The 25350-nt window shown below is 37.7% G+C and overlaps 1 protein-coding gene across 1 annotated transcript in view; it reads left to right on the top strand.

Annotated features, from left to right (window-relative positions):
• Positions 1-14629: 14629 nt before the first annotated feature.
• Positions 14630-25350, top strand: part of CEP162 (centrosomal protein 162kDa) — an 86776-nt gene continuing 76055 nt past the window's right edge. The window contains exons 1-3 of the mRNA XM_008580114.1: positions 14630-14688; positions 15818-15933; positions 20521-20635. Of these exons, the coding sequence (XP_008578336.1) occupies positions 15877-15933; positions 20521-20635 (172 nt within the window). The 5' untranslated portion in view covers positions 14630-14688; positions 15818-15876. The remainder of the gene's footprint in view (positions 14689-15817; positions 15934-20520; positions 20636-25350) is intronic.

The raw sequence follows: 25350 nt of genomic DNA, 5'->3' as shown, positions 1-25350 counted from the left end.
AGATGTAAAGTTTATGTGACACAATTTATTATGTTTAAGCATATGCTGTGTTCACTAAGAAATACATTCCAAGAGACTTCTAAGTTTTAATTTCATTTATCTCCTTTCTTTTTTTAAATAAGTGGAATACTTTTGTTGACTATAGACCCCACAAACTCAGCTGAAATTAAATATAATATTTATATTTTCAAGACAAGTGGTGAATAATACTTTGCATTTTAAATTTTATTCTCAAAATAAAAATGGAGAGCACCAAAGACAAAGCCCGAGATTCCTGTAACTCACCAGATAATTTTATTCTCAAAAATTATATTTCATCACTCATCAGAAAACCTAAAGTATATTGTGACTTTTCTTTTTTTTAAGCTTTACATCTTAGTAAGAGTAAGTTACAGTTCAAATTTCAAATGAGCTTATTTTCAGCTAAGCTCAAATTTTCTGCTCTACGTTGTCCTTTCATGACCTCTGATGGTGAAAGTGTAAAGTGACATTACACATACCAACAGAAATAATGCCACAAATTCCATTTACCTTGTTATTGAAGAAATTTCCCTTCTTTTCATATGTATTTACCTTGAGAATGTAATAACATCAATTATTCCACAATGTAAAAATAATGTTGGGCAACTTCATACTACTTAAGGTGTAAAAAAGGCCCTCTTATTCACAGCCTGTAGATCTCTAAATATATGTGCACTTTACATAGCAGAATGAACATTTTAGTGATAGAGCAGCTTACTAGTATGCCTACCAGCTCTGAAATGTAAATTGAGTAAAGAACAGAGTTTAGATAACTTGAAGCAATTATTTTAATTTACAAAATCACCAGTCTTCCCAGATCTCTAGATATATGAATAATAAAGCAAAATTGTATAATAAAACCTGAATTATTTATTATTTCAACTTATTTAATAAGATTACTGTTTAGGACTGAGTTTCTCCCCAAAAGGCTTTCCCACAGGTAGTTTATTTAGGAATATGATCCCAGACAGCAGGAATAATGAACGGAAGGAGTAAAAGCAGGGAAGAAAAGAAAGCTAAAACAAGAATGCCTTATCAAATGACTATGGATGTGGCCAACCTGTGCTGGATTCAAAGACCTTCTAAGTCACTTTAATGAAATTCATAAGGAAAAAAAGAGAATATCATTTCTTCATGGGCTTTTATCCCTCATGAGTGAAGGTGACCCCTGGGACATTGACCATTGCATAATCACTTGTATGTTGCACATGTGTGGCAGTTCAGTGGACATTCCACAGTTCAGTATCAGAAAAGTTCCAGGCAAGGAAGGGAGAAACTCACACCTTGGCCAGAGGTGAGGATCCCTCTAGCTGCACCTACAGGAAGCTGGTCACAGTCTATGAGAACTGGTTGTTGAAACAATGAGTATGTGCAGTAAGAGACAAAGCCAAATGATTTGAAGTGATGCATAGAGTGGTATCTGATACAGTACGGGCTTTGCACTACTCAGATCCATCCATGCATCATTAAGTTCAATCTATCACAGAGTCCCCTTCAAGGTGGTGGCCAGACACAACCTCTGCAAGAGGGTTGTGAGAATACCTACAGTCCTTTCTACTATAGCTGGTCTCAAGATCTTGAGAGTCATCAGAGCTCTCTTCCACTCCCCATTCTAGATTTCTCTCACCGTTGACAAGCATCTCAGCTGATCTAAGGTTGCTTGCCTGGTAGAGTGATCCAGACCTTCTTTCCCCAGGCTTGTTTTGCCCTTATCAGTCGTACTTGCAATATTTGCCCATTCACCATTTTTGCCTTGCACAAAAATACCAGGAGATGCACCAATAAAGTGCCTCCATTATGTAGTAGTAACACTGGCTCTTATTAGTAAGGGTAGATTAATCTTGCAAGTATATTAATATATTAATTTCCTTTTACTTGCTGCTCCAGGAATGAGGAGCCCAAAGCAACCAGATTATAGTCAAGTTCTGTGGAACTTTTACCATGTCCTCTGGTAGGAGTGCTGAATTAGAGGTCCTGATTCCCAGACAACTTCTAATCCAGCAGAGCCTAAGTTTATAGGGACAGGAAGTACAAACTATGAAAATGTGTCACTAGGAGCAATAGTGAAAGGGACCAATTGTGCCCCTCTGTTTCTGAATCCATATACTCTAGCTACAAGGGACACAGAATCATATGTCCACCACTGATACAGCTCACATATCTCATCCTGTCCCCAACCTAGGACTTTAGCTGAGCCTTCAACAGGACATTCCTCTATTGTGTTAGGTCATCTGCTTCCAGGTGATGAGGTACATGGTAATCCCAGTGGACCCTGCAGTCATGCACCCATTGTTGCACCACCTTTGCCATAAAATGAACTCCTTGGATAGAGGCAATGTTGTGGGAGACCCCATGCCAATGGGTAAGCCATCCAGTAAACCCTCATTTGGGGATTTTGGTGGAGGCTTTGTTGGCAGAGAATACAAACTCATTGTCATATGAGGTTTTAATTCCAGCAAAGAAGAATTTTTGCCATCTCCAGGGCAACAGGAAGGGGTTCGATAAAATTAATCTGATATTAAATGGCTGGCTGGTCTTTCTGAGGGATGATATGTCAAGGACTCTTGCTGACAGGTTGGGCATTCAGAAGGGGGCAGTGGCTAGGTCAGCATTAGGGAGAGGGACCTCATGCTGCTGTGCCTATGAATAGCCTCTTTTCCAGCCATAGTAGCATCTCTGTTCATGGGCCAATTGTCCAAGCAGTGGGGTCTCTAAAGGTTAAGGAGAGAGTATAGCTCACATCCACAGGGCAAACTAGCCCTTCTACTTGGTTGTTGAGATCCTTCTATTTGGAGAATGCTCTTTGGTGGGCATTAACATGAGACACAACCATGTGCATGCTATGTGCCCACTCCCATAGATCCATCCACATGCCTCTTTCCTCAAATTTCCTTGTCTCTAATCTTTTGATCTTGCTTTATCAAGGTCCCTGACTAAAATCCGAATCATCTGTCAGTGCCTAGTAATCTATGCATACACTATATGCAGTGTAATATCTCAGGCCACTTCTACGTCTATATAAGTAATTAATAAAGTGTTCTGCTTAGAACCTTTCCCACTGGGAGGATTTCCCTTTATCACATTCCTTCAGGGATAACTTTGAGTATGGCAGTAGAGTGACAACAGTCTATTTATGCTGGCATCAATATATCATTCTAATGCATATGTGAATCAGGCCAGAGTTATTTTTCCTTTATCAATTGCTCATAGAAAATACCCACGAGGAGGTAGGAATAGGAATTTCTACGAGAATTGGGAAAAGACATTAGTGCAAAAGAGGTAGTTGTCATGGGAGTCTTGCCCACCCATTTGGGTGAGGTACATTACTTGTGCATTCTGTGCCTGCTCAGGCATAATCCCAAATGTACGATTTCCACAATACAGTGGGTTTCTGCTGTGCCCATTTGATGTTAGACTTGATGAAGCCAATAATTCTTAGCTCAATGTTGATATCTCTAGTTAGGTAATCACTTGGTCATTTAATTTCAAGGCATTTATGGTCAGGCCCTCAGTCTCTGCCAAGACTCAGTGGCACACCAGAAATATTTGAACCGGCAAGTAGTTTTCAGCAGAAAACATAACCTTCTTCTTAGATCCTAGTGATCTGTCTTGTGACTGTCCAACTGTAACTTTCCAGGGAATGTTCAAAACATCCTTATTCACCACATGTATTTCCAGTCACCCTCAGATCTGCTGGGTCCCATGGTCCAAGCTTCCAGCAAGCTTGCATTACTGCCTGAACTTGCTGCAAAGCCTTCTATTGTTCTGGGTAACATTCAAGTCCAATAAGTGGGTTGGTATAGTACTCTCAAGTACAATACATGCTGCCCCTAAAATCTAAAGAGGTCCACCAAGCGCCATGCCTCTTTCTTGGTAGTACGTGCCAATGTGCAACAATTTGTTTTTCACCTTTATCTTTTTTATCACCTAACATCTCATCAGTGTCTCTAAAGACATCAAAATAGTGCCACTTTTTTAACCCAAAATATTTATTTCTACTTCGTTGGCATATTTTAATAAAATAAGCCTGAGTTCTAAGAGGTCCATTCAGTAAGCTAGTGATGTGCCACACAGCCCTGTCAGTATAATTATTTGGAGGCAAACACCCTCAACTTATGAATATTTATTTTTAAATTAATACATTTACAGCAATTAGTCTACCAGTATTAGTCAAATTTTAATTTCTTAATTTTGAGACAAAAATAAATTTTAAAGTTCTGATATTTTCTTCATTTACCCTATGGATCATCTTGCTCACCACCTGAGGTGTATGAGTGCAACTTTGGAGACTCTAAAAAAATTAATTTTAGACTAACATTGTTACATAGTCATAGCCTAATCATTTTCAAATAATTAGATGAGTCTAATCTACATTTAGATGTGCTGAAAGTCACAATTTTGTATATATATGAAGATAAACACATATTCATACTTAACTATTTCTCTAACATGCTGGTAAACTCGTATATATCTATTACATTGATATATATCTATTAATGTACATATGTAGAAATTATGCGATCATCTGGGTTAAAAGATTATGGTCTAAAACAGCAGTTTTGGACAGCAGTCTGGAATTTTGGAAAGGTCGCTCAGAGGCCAGCAAAAAAGTGAAGGGAGAGGGCTCAAAACCACCGGTTACCCTTATCTCAATGATAGCAAACCTGCTTTTATCTGTTTTATGTGTTGTGCTTCTCGCAAGATTTTCCTAGAAGAAAGGGTTCTGAGGCTAATATATATGTGTGAGTTGACATGAAGGAGATTTAACATACAAGAAGTTTATTAGTACAGATGGGTGGGAAAGCAACCTACTAGGCTATGGAATTGAAATCCCTCATTATCTCGTACCTACATAGAACAAGGGTGAAAACATCTTGATATTCATGTGCATACATTACCATCTATATGTCACAGGGAAGCATTCATTCGAGATCACAAATAAAAACCATGTATCTTTTAGAAAGGCAACAAACCTCTACTAGCAGTTGGGGGAATTGTATACTCAGTCATTGCTCTGCTGGTACTCAAGCACAGGCTAAGAAGCAAAGTCAGCAAAATGCCTTCATGAAATAAGAAATATGAAAAATTTTAAATGTAGAGGGTTAAAGGAAATATACTATTACCAAAATAATTTTCTAATTTATTTTTAGAATTAACTATTGTATACTAAATTTACCATAAAATAAGAAATTGTGTATTATAGATTTAAAGATGATTTCACAAGAAATTATTTTCTCTTTAATTTTTCATTATTATATCAAATTTGACACACAAGTGAGTAATCACTATAGATAAAAACGAAAGATTACTTTTTTGCTTTTAATTGAAGAAACATGGGCTCTTCTTTATAGTATTTTGCAATTATATTTTTACTTTTTATTTGTAAATAGTAATAGGCTTGCAGGAAGTTGGAAAAAATAATACAGAGGTTATTTGGCTTTCACCAATTTTACATGCACTCACTTGTTACGTGTGTGTAGTTCTGTGCAATTTTATCACCTATGTATCTTGCTGTAACTGCTACCACAATCAAGATACAGAACTACTTCATCACCACAAAGATTTCCTGTGCTAACTCTTCATGTCTGCACTCACCCAGTGATATTTCATTGTGGTTTTAATTTGCATTTCTGTAATGGCTAGTGATGTTGAGTATCTTTATGTGTGCTTATTTGCTATTTTCCTATCCTCTTTGGTGAAATATCTGTTCATGTCATTTTCCACTTTCCTAATCGTCTGGTTTGCTTTTTTTGCTATTGAGTTTTGAGTGTTCTTTATATATTCTAGATAGAAGATCTCCATCAGATACGTGGTTTGCAAATATTTTCTCTTGGTTTTTAGGTTTTTTTTCATCCTCTTTAAGTATCTTTCATAGAACAATTGTTTTTCTTTATCTTTTTTTTTTTCCTTTTTGTCTTTTTTCGTGACCAGTAATGGGATCGCAACCCTCAGTGTTGCGCCCGCACCGCGCTCAACCAGTGAGCGGACTGGTCTCTATATGGGATCTGAACCCTCCGTGGGAGCGCCACCGCACTCCTAAGCGCCGCACTGTACCGAGTGCGCCACCAGGCCGGCCCTTTCTTTATCTTGATGGAGCCAAATTTATCAAATTTTGTGGGGTTTTTTGCATTTAAGTAATAATTATAAAACTATGTTGTTAATTATCTTATTTAGAAGCATTGCCAAATTGTTAGGATTACTGACTTATCCTCTGTGGCCATATACTGGGTTATTGGAGAATTACTTTTAAAAAGTTTTTTAACCTAAGTCACCGTCCATGCCCTCATAATATGATTTGTAAACTGCAGTTCTGCATAGCCTAGGGAAAGATAAAATACATACATCTGCCTGTGTTTCAGTAACATTTAAATCCTTATAAAGATGACTGCATACTTTCTCGATATTCTATTATGGATAATTATTCTTATTTTGCTTGGGGAAAAATTATAACAGCTAAAACTTTGAACATTAGACTTCATATGTAAAAGAATTTTTTAAAATTTTAAGTAATTAAAATAAAAGTAGGCAGGATATGGACAAATGGGAAAAAGTAAACAATAACAATGACAGATCAGATGAAAAACAGAACAGTGTAAGCCATTAAATTTAATTTTCATATGGCCAAAATAACACAATTTCTTCTGTGTCTTCCCCATTATCTACATTAATAAAGCAAATCCCCCCATCTGGAAAAAAGGTAAAGAGGCAGGATTTTGTTAAATGGAACTACTGTGTAACTAGGTCTGATTCAGTTTTTCTCCTTAATCCAGTCCCACGGTACCCTAGGTTTTCACCTGTCGGGCAAAATCTCAGATCCTTCTGCCCCTTCCTGTGCAGGTCACAAGTCAGATAATTGAAAGAAGAATTGGGCAGCTTTATGCATGGTAGACATACTTTTTATTCTTCAGATGCGAGCCTCACAGACATGCTTTATTCTCCCAATACAAACTCAGGCTCTGCCCTGTTGACCCTCCATGATCTGCCCACCAGGAGTTCAGAGCAGATGTCTCTTTAGACTCTTAGTACACAATAGCAGCCTGACTAAACTTTTCTGCTTTCCTTACATCACCCCGTGTCACACTGCAGGTCTTGGCTGCAACTATGTTGTCAATGTTGACTAAGCTGTACTGTTTGCTATGAGAAAATGCCATAAAGGCCGGGGTACAGTTCTCATCCCCTAGAACCTCACTGGGGAGCTGAAAAATGCAAAATGTATATCAAAATTCATATCATTCCAGAAAACAGAAAAACATAAGAACAATTATATAACAGTTATGAAGAGCTACCAAAGTATGAATCTTTGATCTTATTTAAAGTGAGTTAATTACTAAGGTAGCCAACTTACTTTACCATCTCATTAACATTTTAGCTAGATACGTATTTACCAGGGGAGTTAGTATTACACAGTGTTTAAAATTATGGGTCATGAAGTCAATATATCAGAGTTGGAATATTGGATCGGCTACTTCTTAGTTACTTAAACTTCATAAAGTTACTCTCTAAACCCTACTTTAATTTTTCTCAGATGGGGATAATACTATCTACTTCAAAATGTAGTTAGGAAATTAAATAACATTGTAAAAATGTATACAACTGTGTCCAGCACAAAGTGTTGCTTTGCCTTCCACAGATTTGTCATCCCTTTTCCCCTGGGTGATGGAGCTGCCAAAGATAACTCAAAGCCCGTCTCTTCTGAGCAGCGAAAAACCCTGAAAGGGGTTAATCTGCCAGAACCCTCAAGATAGAGGCATTCCTTCCATTTGGGCAATTAACCATGAATTGGGGTTCTCTTTCTGAATTTATTTTCCAGCCCAGGAAGTTACAGAAAGAGACATAGGTGGGGTTATAGTTTTAACAAGTTTTAACAATAGAAACTGGTAACATTCAGTAAAAACAAGCCAGATGACATTCCATAAGGTAATTAAGTGATCCACTAACAAAAGCTTGATCTTAGCAAACATTCCTTCTCCCCACATAGCTTCCCAATATCTTTAAATATCAATCAGTAACTAGTCTGTCTTTGAACTAGCAGTCTTGATGTGTTACACGTCTTTATCTTACATCAGAGACTATCTAGCCTGGGGAAAATTTCCTGTTTTTTGTAAGGTCAATATTTGAAACTGCAAGGCTTTGGAAAACCAGGCCCTGTGAAGTACATTTGCTTTATGCACCCTCTACATCAAGGGTATGCACCTGTTCTCTCACCCACAAGCCTGCTATGGATTCCTGCTAAGGCTGTTAAACCTTATGTGGAACCCCAAACCAGATGAGGAATTGAATCTGACCCCCAAAATTTCAATGCCTTGCCATCACACCTCAATCTATCTCACCAGGGATGGTACACATCAGACCACCAGTAATGAAAATAATGACAACAAGCTCCAAATTAACCCGGGGTAAGTTTAAAAACTTCAACAGTCAATAGCTTTCAATAGCTCAGCACTTATGCTCAGTAACTCATTTGAGAAACAAAACTAACCTAATATCTACCTGTTTAACTAGATGGTCTCAAATTTTCTGGCATCCACCTGGTTATCTTAAACAGACTTCTAAATTCTCTCCTAGTCTCATCTATGTATTTCTTCGCAAAATGCTATGGTAGAAATCTATGCTATTTTCTTAAAAGAAAGAAAGTCTTCTCTAGATCTTCTTGAAAAGGCTTACGTACTTTGCTTTACAATGTAAATTTGTTATTTTGCCTTCTTTAAGGCAGGGTGAGGCCTCACCAATAAGTCTTTTAAAAAAGACACAATCTAAACCTGATTGTCCTTTTTACTAGCGAGCTTTTTTTTTACATCTTGAACAAAACCTATAAGATCCTTGTTTGTTCTTGTTGTTTATGTCTGCATATATCCGTGTGTAAGATGTATGTCATGTCTATATGTTCATGTTTGTATGTGTAATCGTGTTATGTACAGGGTACCAAATTGGCTTATAGTTAATGCAGGATCATTAAATAAGTATACTTTTCAAGTTCATGTGACTTAAATTTTCTAAAGTTTTGATAAACATATTTTCAAAATATGATTTATACCTTTTACCTAAATTTGTCTCTAGGTCAACATGTCTGCTTGTTAGCACAGCTCTGTCTCCTGGCCATGCTGGTAGAAACAATATCTTTTAGACATTATCTTTGTAAATACCACCCTCTGTCTTAAGCTCCATGTGGCTCTAAATGCCACATGGAAACCTGGGACCCAAAATAGCTAGTGAAAGGAAACCTATGCCTAATATCACATAGGCCCTAGTTAACATTAACAATAAGGGTATAGATCTAATACACCAAGTTTTTGTCTGGGAAACCATAAATATGTATTTAGTAAAAGTAGCTAAAACTCAAACTGGGCTTTGTATGATTTGCTCTGATAAATGGATGCCTATTTACTAACCTGAATGTATAAAAATGTTCTTATCAGCACACATCATTGCCTGGGTTTACTAATCAAACAGGATTACTAGAGGTCTTTTCATTTGACTGCTCTTAATATAAAATTGTAAAAGGTTTTCTTTGTCCCTTAGATAACTGGTTTAAGAAAACTTATTTCATGATAATTTCTTGTGCTCTCTGCCTTTGAAACCCTCTGTCACTTTGGTTTTATTTTTGTAATAATTTGTGATTTTATTCAACTAAGTTTTTTAAGCCTTTTGTTACTTGACAAAGCTTTCCAAAACTGTAAGCCCAACCTTTGTGGTTTAAAATAACTTTGAGGAATTCCAAGGACCCTTGAGCTTCTCAAAGGATATATAAAAAATGTATCAAAACTAACTGGCTTAATAAATTAGGCTATATGGGAAAGCATTGTCAGTACTGAAGATGTTATGGATATGTGTTCCAAAATCTTGTAAGGTTCTTAAATAGCTGTGTCTGGATATAAATGCTACTGGTCATAATCTTGGTTTAATTATAATTTTTAAATGTTATGTTTTCAAATATCTCATGAAATACTCTGATAGGTACAGTTTCCTGACAAACTTTAAGTTCATAGCTTTAAGCTAAAGTTCCAAAATTTTAATAAAGAAACTGATGGGTTTGTGAAATTGTTCACAAAGTTCAAAACAACAAAAGTTAATTAGTGGACTAATTAAACAGAATTATGGGTTTTTACAATTTCCTTATTTTGAAACAATGCTGGTTCCCTTAATGTCTTGTTTTCCAAATGTAAGAAAACTCTCTCTCTCTCTTAAGCTATCTATAACTAACAACAGATTGGTAAAATGCCATTTAAAATAGAGATAAAAGTATTTGTTTTCTCCCTATTTGATCCCCCCCAAATTTAACAACTTAAAGTATTCTTATGATTATTATGGCAATGTGGCTATTTTTACAAATTCAATGAAAATTAACTATCTCTCTTTATAACAGGATATAATTTAGAACTTTGGATATAAGAGAGCATGTCTCACTTCTAAGTGCTGACCCCTCTTTCATGTTGCCTTAATTTGGGCTAACTGCTGCTTCTTCTGCTGTTCATCTTTCCCCCCTGACGTGGGACACAAGACCACCTGGGAAAGAGCCTTCCCAACACCGAGGGATTTATAAAATAAATAAATAAATAAGACCTTCTCAATCAAGCTATTGATCATCAATGTTTTTTGAGGAATGCCTTGATCATAAAGGGGGAAATAACATCTTCTCTAAAAAAGCAGTTCTCTAAATTTTCTTGGCCTTAAAGAGGGTGTTTGTAACTTGGATGAGACATCCTGTTCTTGAACAAAAGACTCGTAATTGATCAAAAATTTTACAAAAGACTCTGAAAACAGTAATGTCCTGGACAGGTAAACATTAACAAACTCTCTGAATTCAGAATCAACTATTTTATGGAGCAGAATTCCTTTCCGGAGTTTCAACAATTGGTAATTACACCCAATTCACAGCACCTGGAATGACACCAATGCAGCCACTCTGAGACGATGACATCATCAGTCCTTACCTGAAGTAAATTAAAAGGACTTGCCATGCTAAATGATACCAACTTTGCTTTAAATGCTTTTGTCTTAACTGTGAAAACCTGATATATAGCTTTGGCTTTTTCTTTTAAATAAATAAAATAGAGGGAGATGTAGAGTATGGATAAAGCAAATGTACTTCACAGGGCCTGGTTTTCCAAAGCCTTGCAGTTTCAAATATTGACCTTACAAAAAACAGGAAATTTTCCCCAGGCTAGATAGTCTCTGATGTAAGATAAAGATGTGTAACACAGCAGGGCTGCTGGTTCAAAGACAGACTAGTTACTGATTGATATTTAAAGATATTGGGAAGCTATGTGGGGAGAAGGAATGTTTGCTAAGATCAAGCTTTTGTTAGTGGATCACTTAATTACCTTATGGAATGTCATCTGGCTTGTTTTTACTGAATGTTACCAGTTTCTATTGTTAAAACTTGTTAAAACTATAACCCCACCTATGTCTCTTTCTGTAACTTCCTGGGCTGGAAAATAAATTCAGAAAGAGAACCCCAATTCATGGTTAATTGCCCAAATGGAAGGAATGCCTCTATCTTGAGGGTTCTGGCAGATTAACCCCTTTTCAGGGTTTTTCGCTGCTCAGAAGAGACGGGCTTTAAGTTATCTTTGGCAGCTCCATCACTCAGGGGAAAAGGGATGACAAATCCATGGAAGGCAAAGCAACACAAAGTAAGCTCTCAATAAATATTAACCATTCATTTGATGACTATTATCCTGAAAAAAAGGTATAATAATTCAATTGAGTATCAAAAACTTAGTGAGTCCACTACCAAAATTTAGCATGACATACTCTTGAGTCCTGTAAACATAAGTCCTGTAGATTTGCACACAGGTCCAAAACAGGGATCACCAACTCTTCAGGCACAATAATATTCATCCTCCACCCCTTCTACCAAAGCATTAATTACAAGCTCAGTAGGACCAGAGGATTAAATTCTGTAATCTAGCTGTAAATAACTCTTGGTGAGTGAGAATGAGAAGAGGCTATAGAGGTGAGTAGTGCCAATCATATCATACAAGTCCTTATATATGTTTGGATTTTAGTCTAAGTACAATAAGAAATCATTGAAGATAATTGAGTCGTAAGTACACAGATGATTTATAAAGCTGTGAGGATTAGATTGCCTAGGATAAGAATGTAAAAGATAAGAAGACAAAAGAAGAAGATAAAAGAACCCAGAAATGAGCCCTAAGAAATTCTAACATTCAGAGGTCAAGTAGAATAGATGGAAGAACAGTGAAAGACTCTGAGAGGAGGCCATAAAAGCAGAAGAAAGGGAGAGTGCACAAGCATATCAATATCAAATAATATTGGGAGATCAAGTAAGGTGATGTCTTAGAGAGAGATAGAGATCTATACATCTACGTACATATCATACATACATATATATATATATGTATATGTATACACACACACACACACACACACACATATATATATATATACATATATACATTTTTTTTTTTTTGTAATTTAGCAATGTGGAGAAAATTGGTGATACTACCAAGAACAGTTTTAGCAGCCTGGTGTGGTGGAAGCTGGATTAGAAGGTATGATGAAAGGGAGGTAAAGTCGAAATAGTTCCTCAGAAAAGATTGGCAGGCAAGTTGAGTAGAGAGTTGAGTTCAATCACTGGGAAACAGAATGAAGAGAGTATTTTGGAAGCAGCATTTTAGCTGGGGGGAATCCCAGGGCATGTTCAAATGCTGTTAAGAAGAATCCCCCAGACGGCCAGAAGTTGAAGATATGGGAAGAGTAGGAAATGACTAGTGGAAGAAGACTACTTAGAAGAATGAGTAAAGGCTCTAGATCATACCTGGGCAGATGGGCCTTTTTTTATAGGAGGTGGTACATTTCCTTCATTGCAACAGGCAATTGACAGACTAGGTTGAGTGGAAAGATATATAGATTCAGTGGAAAGATAATGAAGAAACTCCAGCCTTATAGGATCTATTTCTTAAATGAGGTATGAGAGAAGGCCACCTGCTCATAATGGACATGTGATGTCAGGGAAAGAATAAAGGAAGAACGGGACAGAGCTAGGGTGACCAACTGTCCTGGTTTGCATGGGATCAAGAGGTCTATTTCTTAAATGAGGTATGAGAGAAGGCCACCTGCTCATAATGGACATGTGATGTCAGGAAAAGAATAAAGGAAGAACGGGACAGAGCTAGGGTGACCAACTGTCCTGGTTTGCATGGGATCAAGAGGGTTCCTGTGACTCAGGACTTTCAATAATAAAACCGGGAAAGTTTCAGGCAAGGGACAGGTTGCTCATTTTAGAATCTGAGCAGGGTGGGAGAGGTACAAAGTAGTTTTTGTATAGAGTAGGAGCAGAACTTACTAGAGAAAAAGTAAGATCGCTGGTGTTGAATGCCCAGTCAATGTTGATGACCATGAATTTATAGCATAACTGTATACTAAGTAAGACTTTGACTTTAGACCATGAATTGTGCCTCAGGGGGAAAGGTTCTCAAACTTTCTCGGTTCATGGTACCTTGTGTCATAGTAATTTTTTCACCACGCCCCCTAAGCAATTGTCTGGTCTGCTTTTCTTTCTGCTGCACTAGACCAAAGACTCCATTAGGGCAAGGAGTATGATTGTCTTATTCATTTAGCACATACTAGAAATAAAAATACAAACGGAATTGAGCTAACTTGTAAATTGCGAGGATTAAGTTAAATAATGCACTTGAAGCTCCTATCAAATGTTTGATAAATGGTAGCTAAAAATATGTCATTCATATTTGCATCGCAGAGCACAGCTCCTGGCTTGTACGCATTTGGATCGCAATAAATGCTTGTTGAATGAAAAGTTCAGGCTGGAGATGAGGTCCTGAGCTATGTCCGCCAGAAGCGGACCCCCTCAACTGTTGCCGATTTTACTTTTATTATCCTAAATGCTGTCCTCTGAAACTCCAGTTGATGCTGTCTTTTTTTTTTTTTGGTAAGGAATAGAAAACAAAAAAATCCAATAAAGTAACTGTAAAATGCCGTTGTAGAATGGGGTTTTCAAAAGAGAAACCATAGAGACGCTTTGAGATGAGAAGCGGTGTTTGTAAGAACATCGGGGTGAGTGTACTGTACAGTATGTTCAATTTCTTGTCCACTACGTGGTGGATCAAGGTGGTGGAACTAGATGGTGATCCCCATCCTGACCAACAGAGTTCTTTCTCACAGGTTTGCATTTCTCTCAGGACGCCCACACAGGGCTTTGCGCTTGAAGGAAATCCAATAAATTCGACTTCTCAAAACGTCTGCTTGGAAAACAGAGCGCTCAATTGACGCGGATGGGGAAAGTTGGGAAGGGAAGACGCGAAGTGCGGAAACACAAGAGTAGGAGAGCTAAACTACATTTCCCAGGAAGCCACGGGCTAGCCCCCATTACGCCTGCGTCCCCGCCCTCCAGTAACCCGTTCGCTGCCGTCCGCTTTTCCAAGGAGTGCGGAGAAAGCTAGGGAGGGCGTATTAGTGCCGCAGCGACGACTCTCACCCAGCATGTTATTGTGCTGAGCGGCGGTAGTTCCAACCTTCGCTAGTAAGGAAGAACACTAGGAAGCTACTTGCTGCCCAGCTGGGCCCACGAGCCACGTGACCAACCCAGGTCATATGACTCCGGAGTCCAGCGACTGAAGGCCGTTACCCGGGCAACTGCTGGGCCCGCACAGACCTTCCAGGAAAGCGCGGAATTCAGAGGCAAAGGTAGGTGAGGCGTGGACCCTTGCTTCACATCTCAATCACGCTGGCCGAGGCCATGCCTCAGACGCGGTCCTCAGGGCTTTAGTTTTACGGGCGGTTTCCCTCCTCCGCGGAGGCTGCACTGCAAATGCGTCTTTGTCTTCCCGCCAGCTCCCCAGCCCGCCCTTCCCGCCGGGCTGGGGACCTTTTACTGGAGTCCGCCTCTCACCGAGCTGTTGGGGCCAAGACCTTAACCGCACCCACCCTGAGCAGATGGAAAGTCCTAATGAGGGGAGATGTTATTCTGCCGGTTGGGCAAGGTACCATCCGGATCTCCAACTCCAACCCCCCTCCCCCGCCCCAGTCCCACCTCTGCAAAGGAAAGCTGGGGCTTGAGCTGCCTCGGGGAGTTAAAATCCAGGATCCAGAGCAGATCTATTGAGTTCATTAGGGGCGTAGGGGAGAACTTTGCGATGCAAATCACTGGATTCCTCTTAAGGTGTTCAGTGCATAGGTTTTGTTGGCCTTCCCTCGCCTCAGAAGGAACATAATTCGTGCTGATTTGTATACTCCGTTAACTTTATAAGTATTTTTTACATCATGTATTCTGAATCTTCCTCATAAATTCTATTCATCTGAATCTCCATATCTGGAAACAGTCTATTTTGCAAAACTATTAATATGATGTGGCAAAATACCCAGCTGGATGATAAAGGAGTACAAATTCTGTTCTGTACTTTGCAAGAAGGAAATGGTCTTTGAACTCACTAATTTATAATGTTTAAGATTGTCTATGAGGACCTGGTTTGTGTTTGAAAGGTTATGAAGTAACACACACACACACACACACACACACACACACACACATACACATACACATATATGTATAACTTTAGGAAATATTGTGGAGACCACCCTTTAACAATTAGATATTAACAGATAAAAATGTAATTCTGAATCCTGAGTACGAGGCAGACTGTCAAAGCTGCTTTTCCAAGTCAGTTTGCTTAATGAATTAGGAATCTCTTGACCAGCTTACTGGTCATTAATTGATCGTATATACTATCTCATAACAAATACCTGAAATTTAAGTCTTTTTTTTTTATGATGTGACGGATTTCCTCAAAAGATGTTTATGTCTCTTGTCATTTAGTGTTTCCGATGTTGTAAAAACTTTAGAATGTTTACTTTGGGAAGTGAAAATTATTGATTATGGCTCACTATTCCAAAGAAAAGCTGGATGAGGAGTTTGAACAGTTTATGAAAGAGGTAAGTTTATACTTTTAAAAGCTATCTTGTGACTTTTTCTCCTTCAATAAGAGTAATCCTTCAATTCTCTCTTTCTTCTCTAAGATACAGTCAGTTCCACCACACTCTGTCAGCTCTGCCTCTGGATATAATGGTTATCCCTTTCATTCTCTTCTTTTTCACTGCCACCTACTAGTTCCATACCATCATCCCATATGGGCTGCTGCAGCAGTTCCCAACTAATATTCCAGCATTTCTTCCTCCACACTGCCTCTAGAATCATCTGTTACATAAATCGGACTCTTTTCCTCCCCAGCATGAAACACTATCGGTCTCTTATCACATGAAGAATAAAATCCGAACACCTTACCATGGTTTATAAACCCCTTCCTGATTGTGCTTATGTCTACTTCACTGATCACTCTTTCCCCTCATCCACTTTATTTATTTATCCAAAAGCACCCTTTTTCCTCTCTCAGACATATCAAGCTCATTTTACTTCAGGGGCTTTGCACTAGCTGTTCCCTCTGCCAACAGTGCTGGTTCCTTATTCTTTACCTGGTTGAAGAGCTCACCTTCAATATCACTACCTCAGAGAGGCTTTTTCTGTTTAACCAGTACAAGTAACTGCCAAGTAGTAAACGATGTGAGTAATTCTTTGTTTAGCACTTAGCATCATTGATTACGATTCTTGTGTGTTTATTTTCTGCTTTCCATATTAAGAATGAATATGGTCTATGATGCGATAGCTGTATGTTCATGGCTATATCTGCAGTATCTAATAGATGCTTAATAAATATCTGCCGAATAAATAAAGGGTTACACCACATTCTATGTGTTCATGGCTATATCTGCAGTATCTAATAGATGCTTAATAAATATCTGCCGAATAAATAAATTAAAGGGTTACACCACATTCTATATATTTATATAAATGGAGGGGCCTTGTAGAGAATTCTGGAGAGTCATATTTAAAACTGTTATACTAAGAAAAGGGAATTTGGTGTAGTAGAAAGAACTTCAGTTTCATTATCTGTCTCATAGGAAAAATAATGCCTACTTTGTTGGATTGTTTTAAGGATTTAAAAAAGCATCTACCAGTTGCCAGGATGTAACAGACACTCAGGATAAGTCTTACTTCCCATTTGAAAAACTGATTTTTAAAATTTCAAATGTGGGCACATTTTGAAAATTAAATTTCGAAATATTTTGATTGTATAGCAGTACAGGCCTTTTAGAAAATGTTTGGTGGTTTGTTTTTTTTTTTTCCTAGCTCTCATTTACTACCCCTCTAATACACACCCCCCCCAACACTCTAGCTCCACTTTCCCCCCCTCGCCCCCTTCTCTCCCTTTGTTCCCCTCCCTCTCATATTCATCTTTAACTCATAAAAACTCTTATCTCATGCTAGAGATTTGGGTAAGGCAGTGTTTCATTTTTAACAACGAAAACCATGATTTTAGAGTCATGCCTACTTCTTTGGTCATTGAGTTTGTTCAGAGATATAGTTTACACATCTTTGTTTTTAGAAGAGTGGTGAGACCAGCTTTTTTTTAATAGCTTTATTGAAATATAATTCACATACTATGCAATTCACTTATGTAAAGTGTACAATCCAGTGGTATTAGAGTTACACAACCAACACCATAATCAATTTTAGAATATTTTTATCACCCCCAAGAAGAAACCCTTATTTATTAGCTGTTACCCCCATCTCCTATTCTCCCCTCCCCCAACCTTAGGCAACCACTAATCTACTTCCTGTCTCTAAAGATTTGCCTATTCTGGATATTTTACAAAAATGGAGTTCTACAGTGTGTGGCGTTTTGGGTCTGGACTCTTTTACTTAGCATAATGTTTTCAAGGCTCATCTATGTTGTAGCATGTATTAGTACTTCATTTCTTTTTATAGCTAAATGATATTCCAGTGTATGGATATACCATATTTTGTTTATCCATTTAGCAGTTGATGTACATTTGGGTTCTTTCCACTTTTTGGCAATTATGAATAATGCTATGAACAGTCATGTACAAATTTTTGTGTGGTGTATGTTTTCATTTCTCTAGTGTACATTGCTTACAAGTGAAATTGCTGGGTCATATGGTAACTCTTATGTTTAACCTTTGAGGAACTGCTGGACTATTTTCTAAAGTGGCTGTGCCATTTTACACCAGCATTGTATTTATTAGTTTATTAGGGTTCTAATTTCTCTATATCCTTGCCAAAACTGTTATTATCTGAGGACCAGCTTTTTTGGTTTGTTTTTGTTTTGTTTTTAATGACAGTAGGCTGGAAAGCAATGTGGAAGGTTGTTGAAAATGAGAACACCTACTGTGTATTAGACAGTAGGGTGGGTACTCTTCATTTCTTTTTCTGATCTTTGCCACAGCCCTGCAGGGTCGGTGGTCCTATGACTGTGTTGCAGATAATAAACTGAAAAAAATGTGGGGAGGAGAGAGAAATGGAACATTTTAATGTGATAGTGAAGTTTAGAAACTAAGTAGAAAGAGCTGCAACTAACTAATTTCAGAAATTCAGATGGCATAAAGAATATTTTTTCTTCTTCCTCCACTCCTCCTACCTGGTTGTCAGTGAAGACAATGAGTTATTTGTGAATGTTTTAAAATTGACGTTTTTACGAGTCTTTGAGTTATAGTTGTTTTGTTTGGCAGGTGGAAGTGTGTGTGTGTGTGTGTGTGTGTGTGTGTGTGTGTGACGTCCCAAGTTTAAAAGATCACTCAGGTAACAATAGTCTACTTGAGAGACTACATAGTATAGTGGGAAGTGGACAGGATTTAATCAGAGTTGAATCCCACTCTGTAACACTTAGTAACAACTTGGGCAAGTTGCTTAACCTCTCTGAGCTTCAATTTCCTTATCAGTAAATCTCTGCAGGATTATTTAAAGATTAAGTGAGATAACCTGGGTGTGGATCCTGACATAGAGCAGGCATGTAATATATGTTGGTTTCTTGCCCCGAAAAAGTGTAGAGTGAGAATGAAAAAGGATCAAGAGCATAGTCCTGGAAAAGTCTCATGTTAAAGAAATGGGCAAAAAGAGCCAAAAGCTGTTTAAATAGATGGGTGGGAGTAGCCACAGCTGAAGAATAACCCAGAGGAAGTGATGCAGCCAACGTCAAAGGTAGAGCATTTCAAGAAGTAAGAGTTGGTCACCAGGATGCAATCAGAGAGGATGATTGACAGTGGTCCCTTATTTGTGGCATTTAAAAGCCCTTTGGTGCCTGGAAGAGAGCTCTTTTGGATGGGAACCAGATTTTAAGGGGTTAAGCAGTGAACTCAAGCTGGTATGTAAAGGAAAAGTGATAGCAGAAAAGAAATGGGCAAAAAGAGCCAAAAGCTGTTTAAATAGATGGGTGGGAGTAGCCACAGCTGAAGAATAACCCAGAGGAAGTGATGCAGCCAACGTCAAAGGTAGAGCATTTCAAGAAGTAAGAGTTGGTCACCAGGATGCAATCAGAGAGGATGATTGACAGTGGTCCCTTATTTGTGGCATTTAAAAGCCCTTTGGTGCCTGGAAGAGAGCTCTTTTGGATGGGAACCAGATTTTAAGGGGTTAAGCAGTGAACTCAAGCTGGTATGTAAAGGAAAAGTGATAGCAGAGTAAAAGGGAGCTAGAACTTTTCCTTTTTTTTTTTTTTTTTTTTTTTTTTTTTTTTTTTAAGTAGAGTAGATTTGAGTGTTCATTCTTTCATTCCACAATTGTGCTAGCTGCTATGCAAGGCACTGGAGATATAATGCTGATCAGGTTTATAATCTGAGTGAAGTGGGGAGAGTAGGGAGAGGAGGGAGTGAAGATAACAGAAATGAAATGGGATAACCAAGGAAGGAAGAACCTGCAGAGAAGGGACCACTCTGCAGATTCTACTTGGAGGGAAGGAAAGAATTGTCTCTTCGGAGAGAGAAAAGTGGTGCCTTCACAGGTGAGTTTAGTGGTGGATTGAGGGGAAGCAGGGTGGTGTTTGAGTGAAGGTCTTTATTTTTTCAGTGAAGAGAAAGGCCAAGTTACTGGCTGAAAGGGATGCGGGTATTGGGGTTAGAGTAAGAGATCTCAGATTATAGTAAAATTTGGACCAGAAGAGTGAAAAAGGACACATACAAATTTATTAGAGTCTGTTAATCATTGTGATGAAATGCTGATTTCTCCGATCAACACCATCACCCTCTCCACCCCTGAAACTCAGTTCTTTCCTGCCTTGGAATTCTGTGTTCTTCTGGAGTGATGCTAGGTAATTTTGATCAACCATCATTTATTCTAAATCTCTAGAGAATGTCTAGAAGATAGGATTGTATTCTTTTTTCCTTTGCTGAACGAGAAAGATCAAGTTTCCTTTATTTCTTTGCTATTGTTGTTCTCCTAGTTTACTTGCTTAATTCTGGATGTGGGATTGGTGTTCAGAGATGTGTGCTTGGTTTTGAAGTTATTTTGGCCACGTATGTTTAGAGATATGAGCTTATATGTTATTGGATGAAAATACTGTTTATCTATGTGATAGCTGACCTTGAGAAAGCTAATAGAAACATTTTTAGTGATGAATCTAGGATTCTCGAATTTGCAATGTATTTTAAAATTCACAATATCTGATTCAGCTTTCAGATGATTCTTTTGAAAATTCAAACAAAACACCTGGACAACCTAAAAAAGAAATGAAGAAGGAAGATACAGTGCCTTGGTGGATGACTGAAGGTGATTTTGAAGATGGTGGTAAATATTGCTAATTTTTAGTTTCAAGTTATTTGACCACAAGGGGTCAGTCAAGACTTTTAATTCTGGATTTTGTTACTGAAAATAACACTAATACTGTGCATTTTTGAGGTTTGAATTCATTTTCATATTCACTTTATTAGACACTTATTATGTAATTGTGAATCTATGTTTTTGCATTATCAGGTTATTTTGCATTGAGGTAATTTATATTTACTCAAAGTTGATGAATAGTTCAGGAATATTTATATGTTATAATAATGTTTAATGGTAAATTGATTTAAGGTGATTTGATAAAATATTCTGGCAGTGTACTAATGTCATCACATTGGGAAGATTTTAACACATCTATAGATTTTGATATCACATTTTGTTAATAACAGTAGTTAAAAAATAATAATTTACTGCTTGATGGTATAGACCCCATTATTGATCCTTTCTGGCACACATGTTTATACCTGTTTCAGAACTATTCCTAGTCACATTTTTACAAATGCAAAATTACTTTCTTGAGTTTTTCTTACAATATGTAGAAAGTATATGTCATATATGGAATACTTACTATATATGATACTGCCATACCAATAAAAAAAAAAACCAGACTGCTATTTAAGTGCCTGCATTCGCACTATTTTTGGATCAGTGTTAAGCACAAATTTGTAAATTGATAGAATTTCTATATCTCTTCTCTGGGGGGAAAATTTACCTGAGGCTTTTGTTTTTTCCCCATAAATTAAGCCTGGATTCCTTAATATGACCATTAGGGCTCTACATAATCTGACTGAAACCCTCTTTTCTAGCTTAGTGTGCTCCAGCCACACTCAATTATTTCTTTTCTCCTGGGAAACCTTTGGCTCCCATGCCTCTTAGCTCATGCTTCCTTGCCATTAGCAAGCCTGTCTTCTCTTCCTTATTGTTCAGTAAAGCTTGGCATCATCACTTTTTGCAATCCTTCACTAACTCTTCTAGCTTTGTTGTCAATGCAATTATTTTCTCCTTTGTTTTGATATCAAAATACCCATAATAGAACTTACACATTGTGTTGATAGTTGTAGCCTATAGGTTGGGAGCTTTATGGCTCCCACTTCTTTTTCCTTATATCTCCTGACCCTTAACAATAAATAATAATTGTGTTTAATACAGGTTGAGAATCTCTTATCCAAAATGCTTGAGACTAAAAGTATTTCAGATTTTGGATTTTCTCAGATTTTGAAATATTTGCTTATACACACTGAGATATCTTGGGGATGAGACCCAAGTACAAACCAGAATTCATTTATGTTTCATATATGCCTTATACACATAGCCTGAAAGTAATTTTTCTTGTTATATAATATTTTAAATAATTTTGTTCATGAAACAGTTTGTGTACATTAAACCATCAGAAAGCAAAGATGTCACTAGATATGAGGGAATTTCAAAAAATTCATGGAAAATGGAATTAAAAGATAAAAATAAAAAATATAAACATTATTTCTTACCATAAGCTCCATCAAGTTCAAGACACTTTTGTACATTTCCTTAATATACAGCATAAAGAACAGAGAAGTGACTGTCAAATCTACTCTAACATTCATTTACAGGTTGAACACCCCTGAGCTGAAAATCCAAAATCTGAAATGCTCCAAAATCTAAAATTTTCTGAGTGCTGACATGATGCCACAGGAAGAAAATTCCACACTTGCCCTCATATGATAGGTTGCAGTCAAAACACAGGTGCCCAACACACAGTTTATTTAGTGTCCCCAAGGGAAAAAAGGCCCTCTCAGCCCTCATCAGCTGTTAAATATATACATGAGGTGTCTTTCAAAAGGTACACTGAAAATGTGTATTATGAAAACACTATGCATGGACTGCAAAATTTCTTTGCACCAAAATAAACTCATACTAACTTGTTATAACGTATCTGAACAGGATCTAATTTGAGGCACCAAGAAGGGTAAGACATCAGTTTGAAAAGAGAACCTATCAGAGTGACATGAATTCTGCTAAGATTGAAGCAAGAACAAATATCAAGTGTATGGTGAAGCTTGGGTGGAAGAGTGATAAACTTATTGACGCTTTACAAAAAGCTTATGGGGATAATGCCCCAAAGAAATCAGCAGTTTTCAAATGATAACTTGTTTTAAGAAGGGATGAGATTATGTTAAAGATAAAATTCACAGGCAGCAGACCATACACGTCAATTCGTGAGAAAAAAGAAAGTAATCTAGCTCATGCCCTGATTGAAGAGGACTGATGATTAACAGCAGAAACAACAGCCAACATCTCAATTGGTTCAGCTTACATAATTTTGACTGAAAAATTACAGTTGAGCAAAATTTCTGCTTGTTGGGAACCAAAACCGTTGCACCCAGATCAGCTGCAGACAATAGTAGAGATTTCCCTGAAAATTTTAAACAAGTGTGATCAAGATCCTAAAGCATTTCTTTGAAGAGTTTTAACAGGAGATGAAGCATGGCTTTACCAGCATGATCCTGAAGACAAAGCACAATCAAGGCCATGGTTCCCAAGAGGTGGAAGTGGTCTAGTCAAAGCAAAAGCGGACAGTTTAAGAGCGAAGGTCATGGCAATGGTTTTGGGGGATGCTGAAGGTATTTTGCTTGTTGACTTTTTGGAGGGTCAGAGAAAGATAAAATATGCTTATTATGAGAGTATTTTCAGAAAGCCAAAGCTTTAGCAGAAAAATGCCTGGGAAAGCTTCACCAGCGAGTCCTCCACCACGAAAATACTCTTGCTCATTCCTCCTGTCAAACAAGGGCAATTTTGTGAGAGTTTTGATGGGAAATCATTAAGCACTCACCTTACAGTTCTGATTTGTCTCCTTCTGACTTCTTTTTGTTTGCTAATCTTACAAAATCTTTAAAGGGCACCCAACTTTCTTCAGTTAACAATGTAAAAAAGACTGCATTGAAATGGTTGAATTCCCAGGACCCTCAGCACTTCAGGGAAGGACTAAATGGCTGGTATCTTCTACCTTATTGAAAGATTCAGTACATTTTTTCTTAAATCTGCAAACCATGCAACAGTGCTCAAGTTTGCATGTGAAGAATTCTTTTTAGAATTTTTTCTCCTTGTGGTGCTTGAAAAGGATATTAAAGGATGAAATACTATTGGAATTGTTGACAAAAACTTGGAACTTAATTAGCATCAAAGCCTTTTTTCTAGAAGATAATTAATCAGAGCAGAAATATGCAAACTCACCCTAAAGGGAAAGAATAGCTCCTAGACAAGAAACACTTGCATGTAGCCTGACTAAAGGTATTAATATTTTTTTAAAAGAATGTATCAATCAAAAATAGATTTGATTCATAAAAGAAGCAAAGGATAGTCAAGAAGCAGACTTTGACAGTGTCCACTTAAACACAGGAGAGAGTATTTTTCTGCCCCAGGACATAACCTGATTCCTGGTTCAATCACAAACGTTTATTGAGTTCATATTAGGTTCTCTACTAAGCACTAGTATACAAAGTATGATTCCTGCCATTAAGAATATAGAAGTTTCTGAGGCAGAATTGAACAGCCCTCTTGAGGAAAGGAATACGTTGCCAATCTTAGATAGATAACATTAAATATTAACATTGAGGAACTTCTGCATTATAATTTTGCTTTGTATTTCAGTTGCCATGAGGAGGGTGAAATGTTCTGCCTAGGTGGTAAAACTGTTTGATCTTCTTTCTGGTTATACTTCTCATAAATAACTGAACTGGATCTTGGTTTCTGTTGTATTAGTCTCTTAAGAGCTTGATTGGTGTGGGTCATGTCTCAGAGTCCAGCTTCAGAGCCAGGATGAGTCCCTGGACAGTTGCTACATGGCACCCCAACCATGGCATGCACTTTTTCATTTGAAGTGTCTGTAGATGTGTGTCTTGTTTTTTTGCAGCTGTATGGAAGTTACTGTTTGATCCAGTGAAACCATTATTCACACAAAGCCATAATATAAATTGATTCTGAACCCTTTCCAGGAGGACCCTAGTTAGGAAATAGAAGTTGGAATTTGTGACTTCCTAGTAAGGCTTCCTTCTAACCAGAAGTGATGATTTTTACCTTTTCCATTTATCAGGTTTTTTACAACAAATAATAGTAAAGAAACTTTAATATTGTATAACTTTTCCAGTGTTTTCTAGTGCACTTGGAATAAAGAGCAAAACCCTACCCCTGGCCTATGAGGACAAGCATGAGCTAACCATTGACTTTCTGCTGTAGGTTTATTTCTTTCCAGACTCACCCTCACTCTTTGGGTCCAGCATTGCTGGCCTTTTTTCATCCTCAAATGTGGCCTGCCATTGTCGACTCTTTGTACCTCCTGTTCCCCCTGACTGCATTCTCTCCCTTGCCCAATTCACCTAGTTATTTCCCACCATCCTTCACATCTTAGCAGAAGTGTTACTTCCTTGCCAAAATATTCTTGCATTTTCTAGGGCCTCTACCACCATTAATATTTCATATATTTCCTTCAAAGCACTTAGATTTGTAATTTACATTTAACTGTCCTCTGTGGTCACTGCTCCTTCTCCAGTAACCTTCTCCAGTTACTGTTCTCTTTCCCACGTCTCTTGTTCCATTAGACCTGGAAAAGGGGTAGGTTGCTCTTCATTGCTCCTTCCAGACATTTCTCCCTCCAACTTCCTTATGAACCACATCATCAGACTACCCACTACCTCTCCATGTTGCAGTTATCTACTGATCTCTGGGTTATTCCTCCTCATTCTTCA

This window comes from Galeopterus variegatus, unplaced genomic scaffold (genome assembly GCF_000696425.1).
Source record: "Galeopterus variegatus unplaced genomic scaffold, G_variegatus-3.0.2 Scaffold2023, whole genome shotgun sequence".
NCBI lineage: Eukaryota > Metazoa > Chordata > Mammalia > Dermoptera > Cynocephalidae > Galeopterus > Galeopterus variegatus.
Note: the sequence above shows the minus strand (reverse complement) of the source record. Positions and strands in the feature narration are given on the sequence as shown.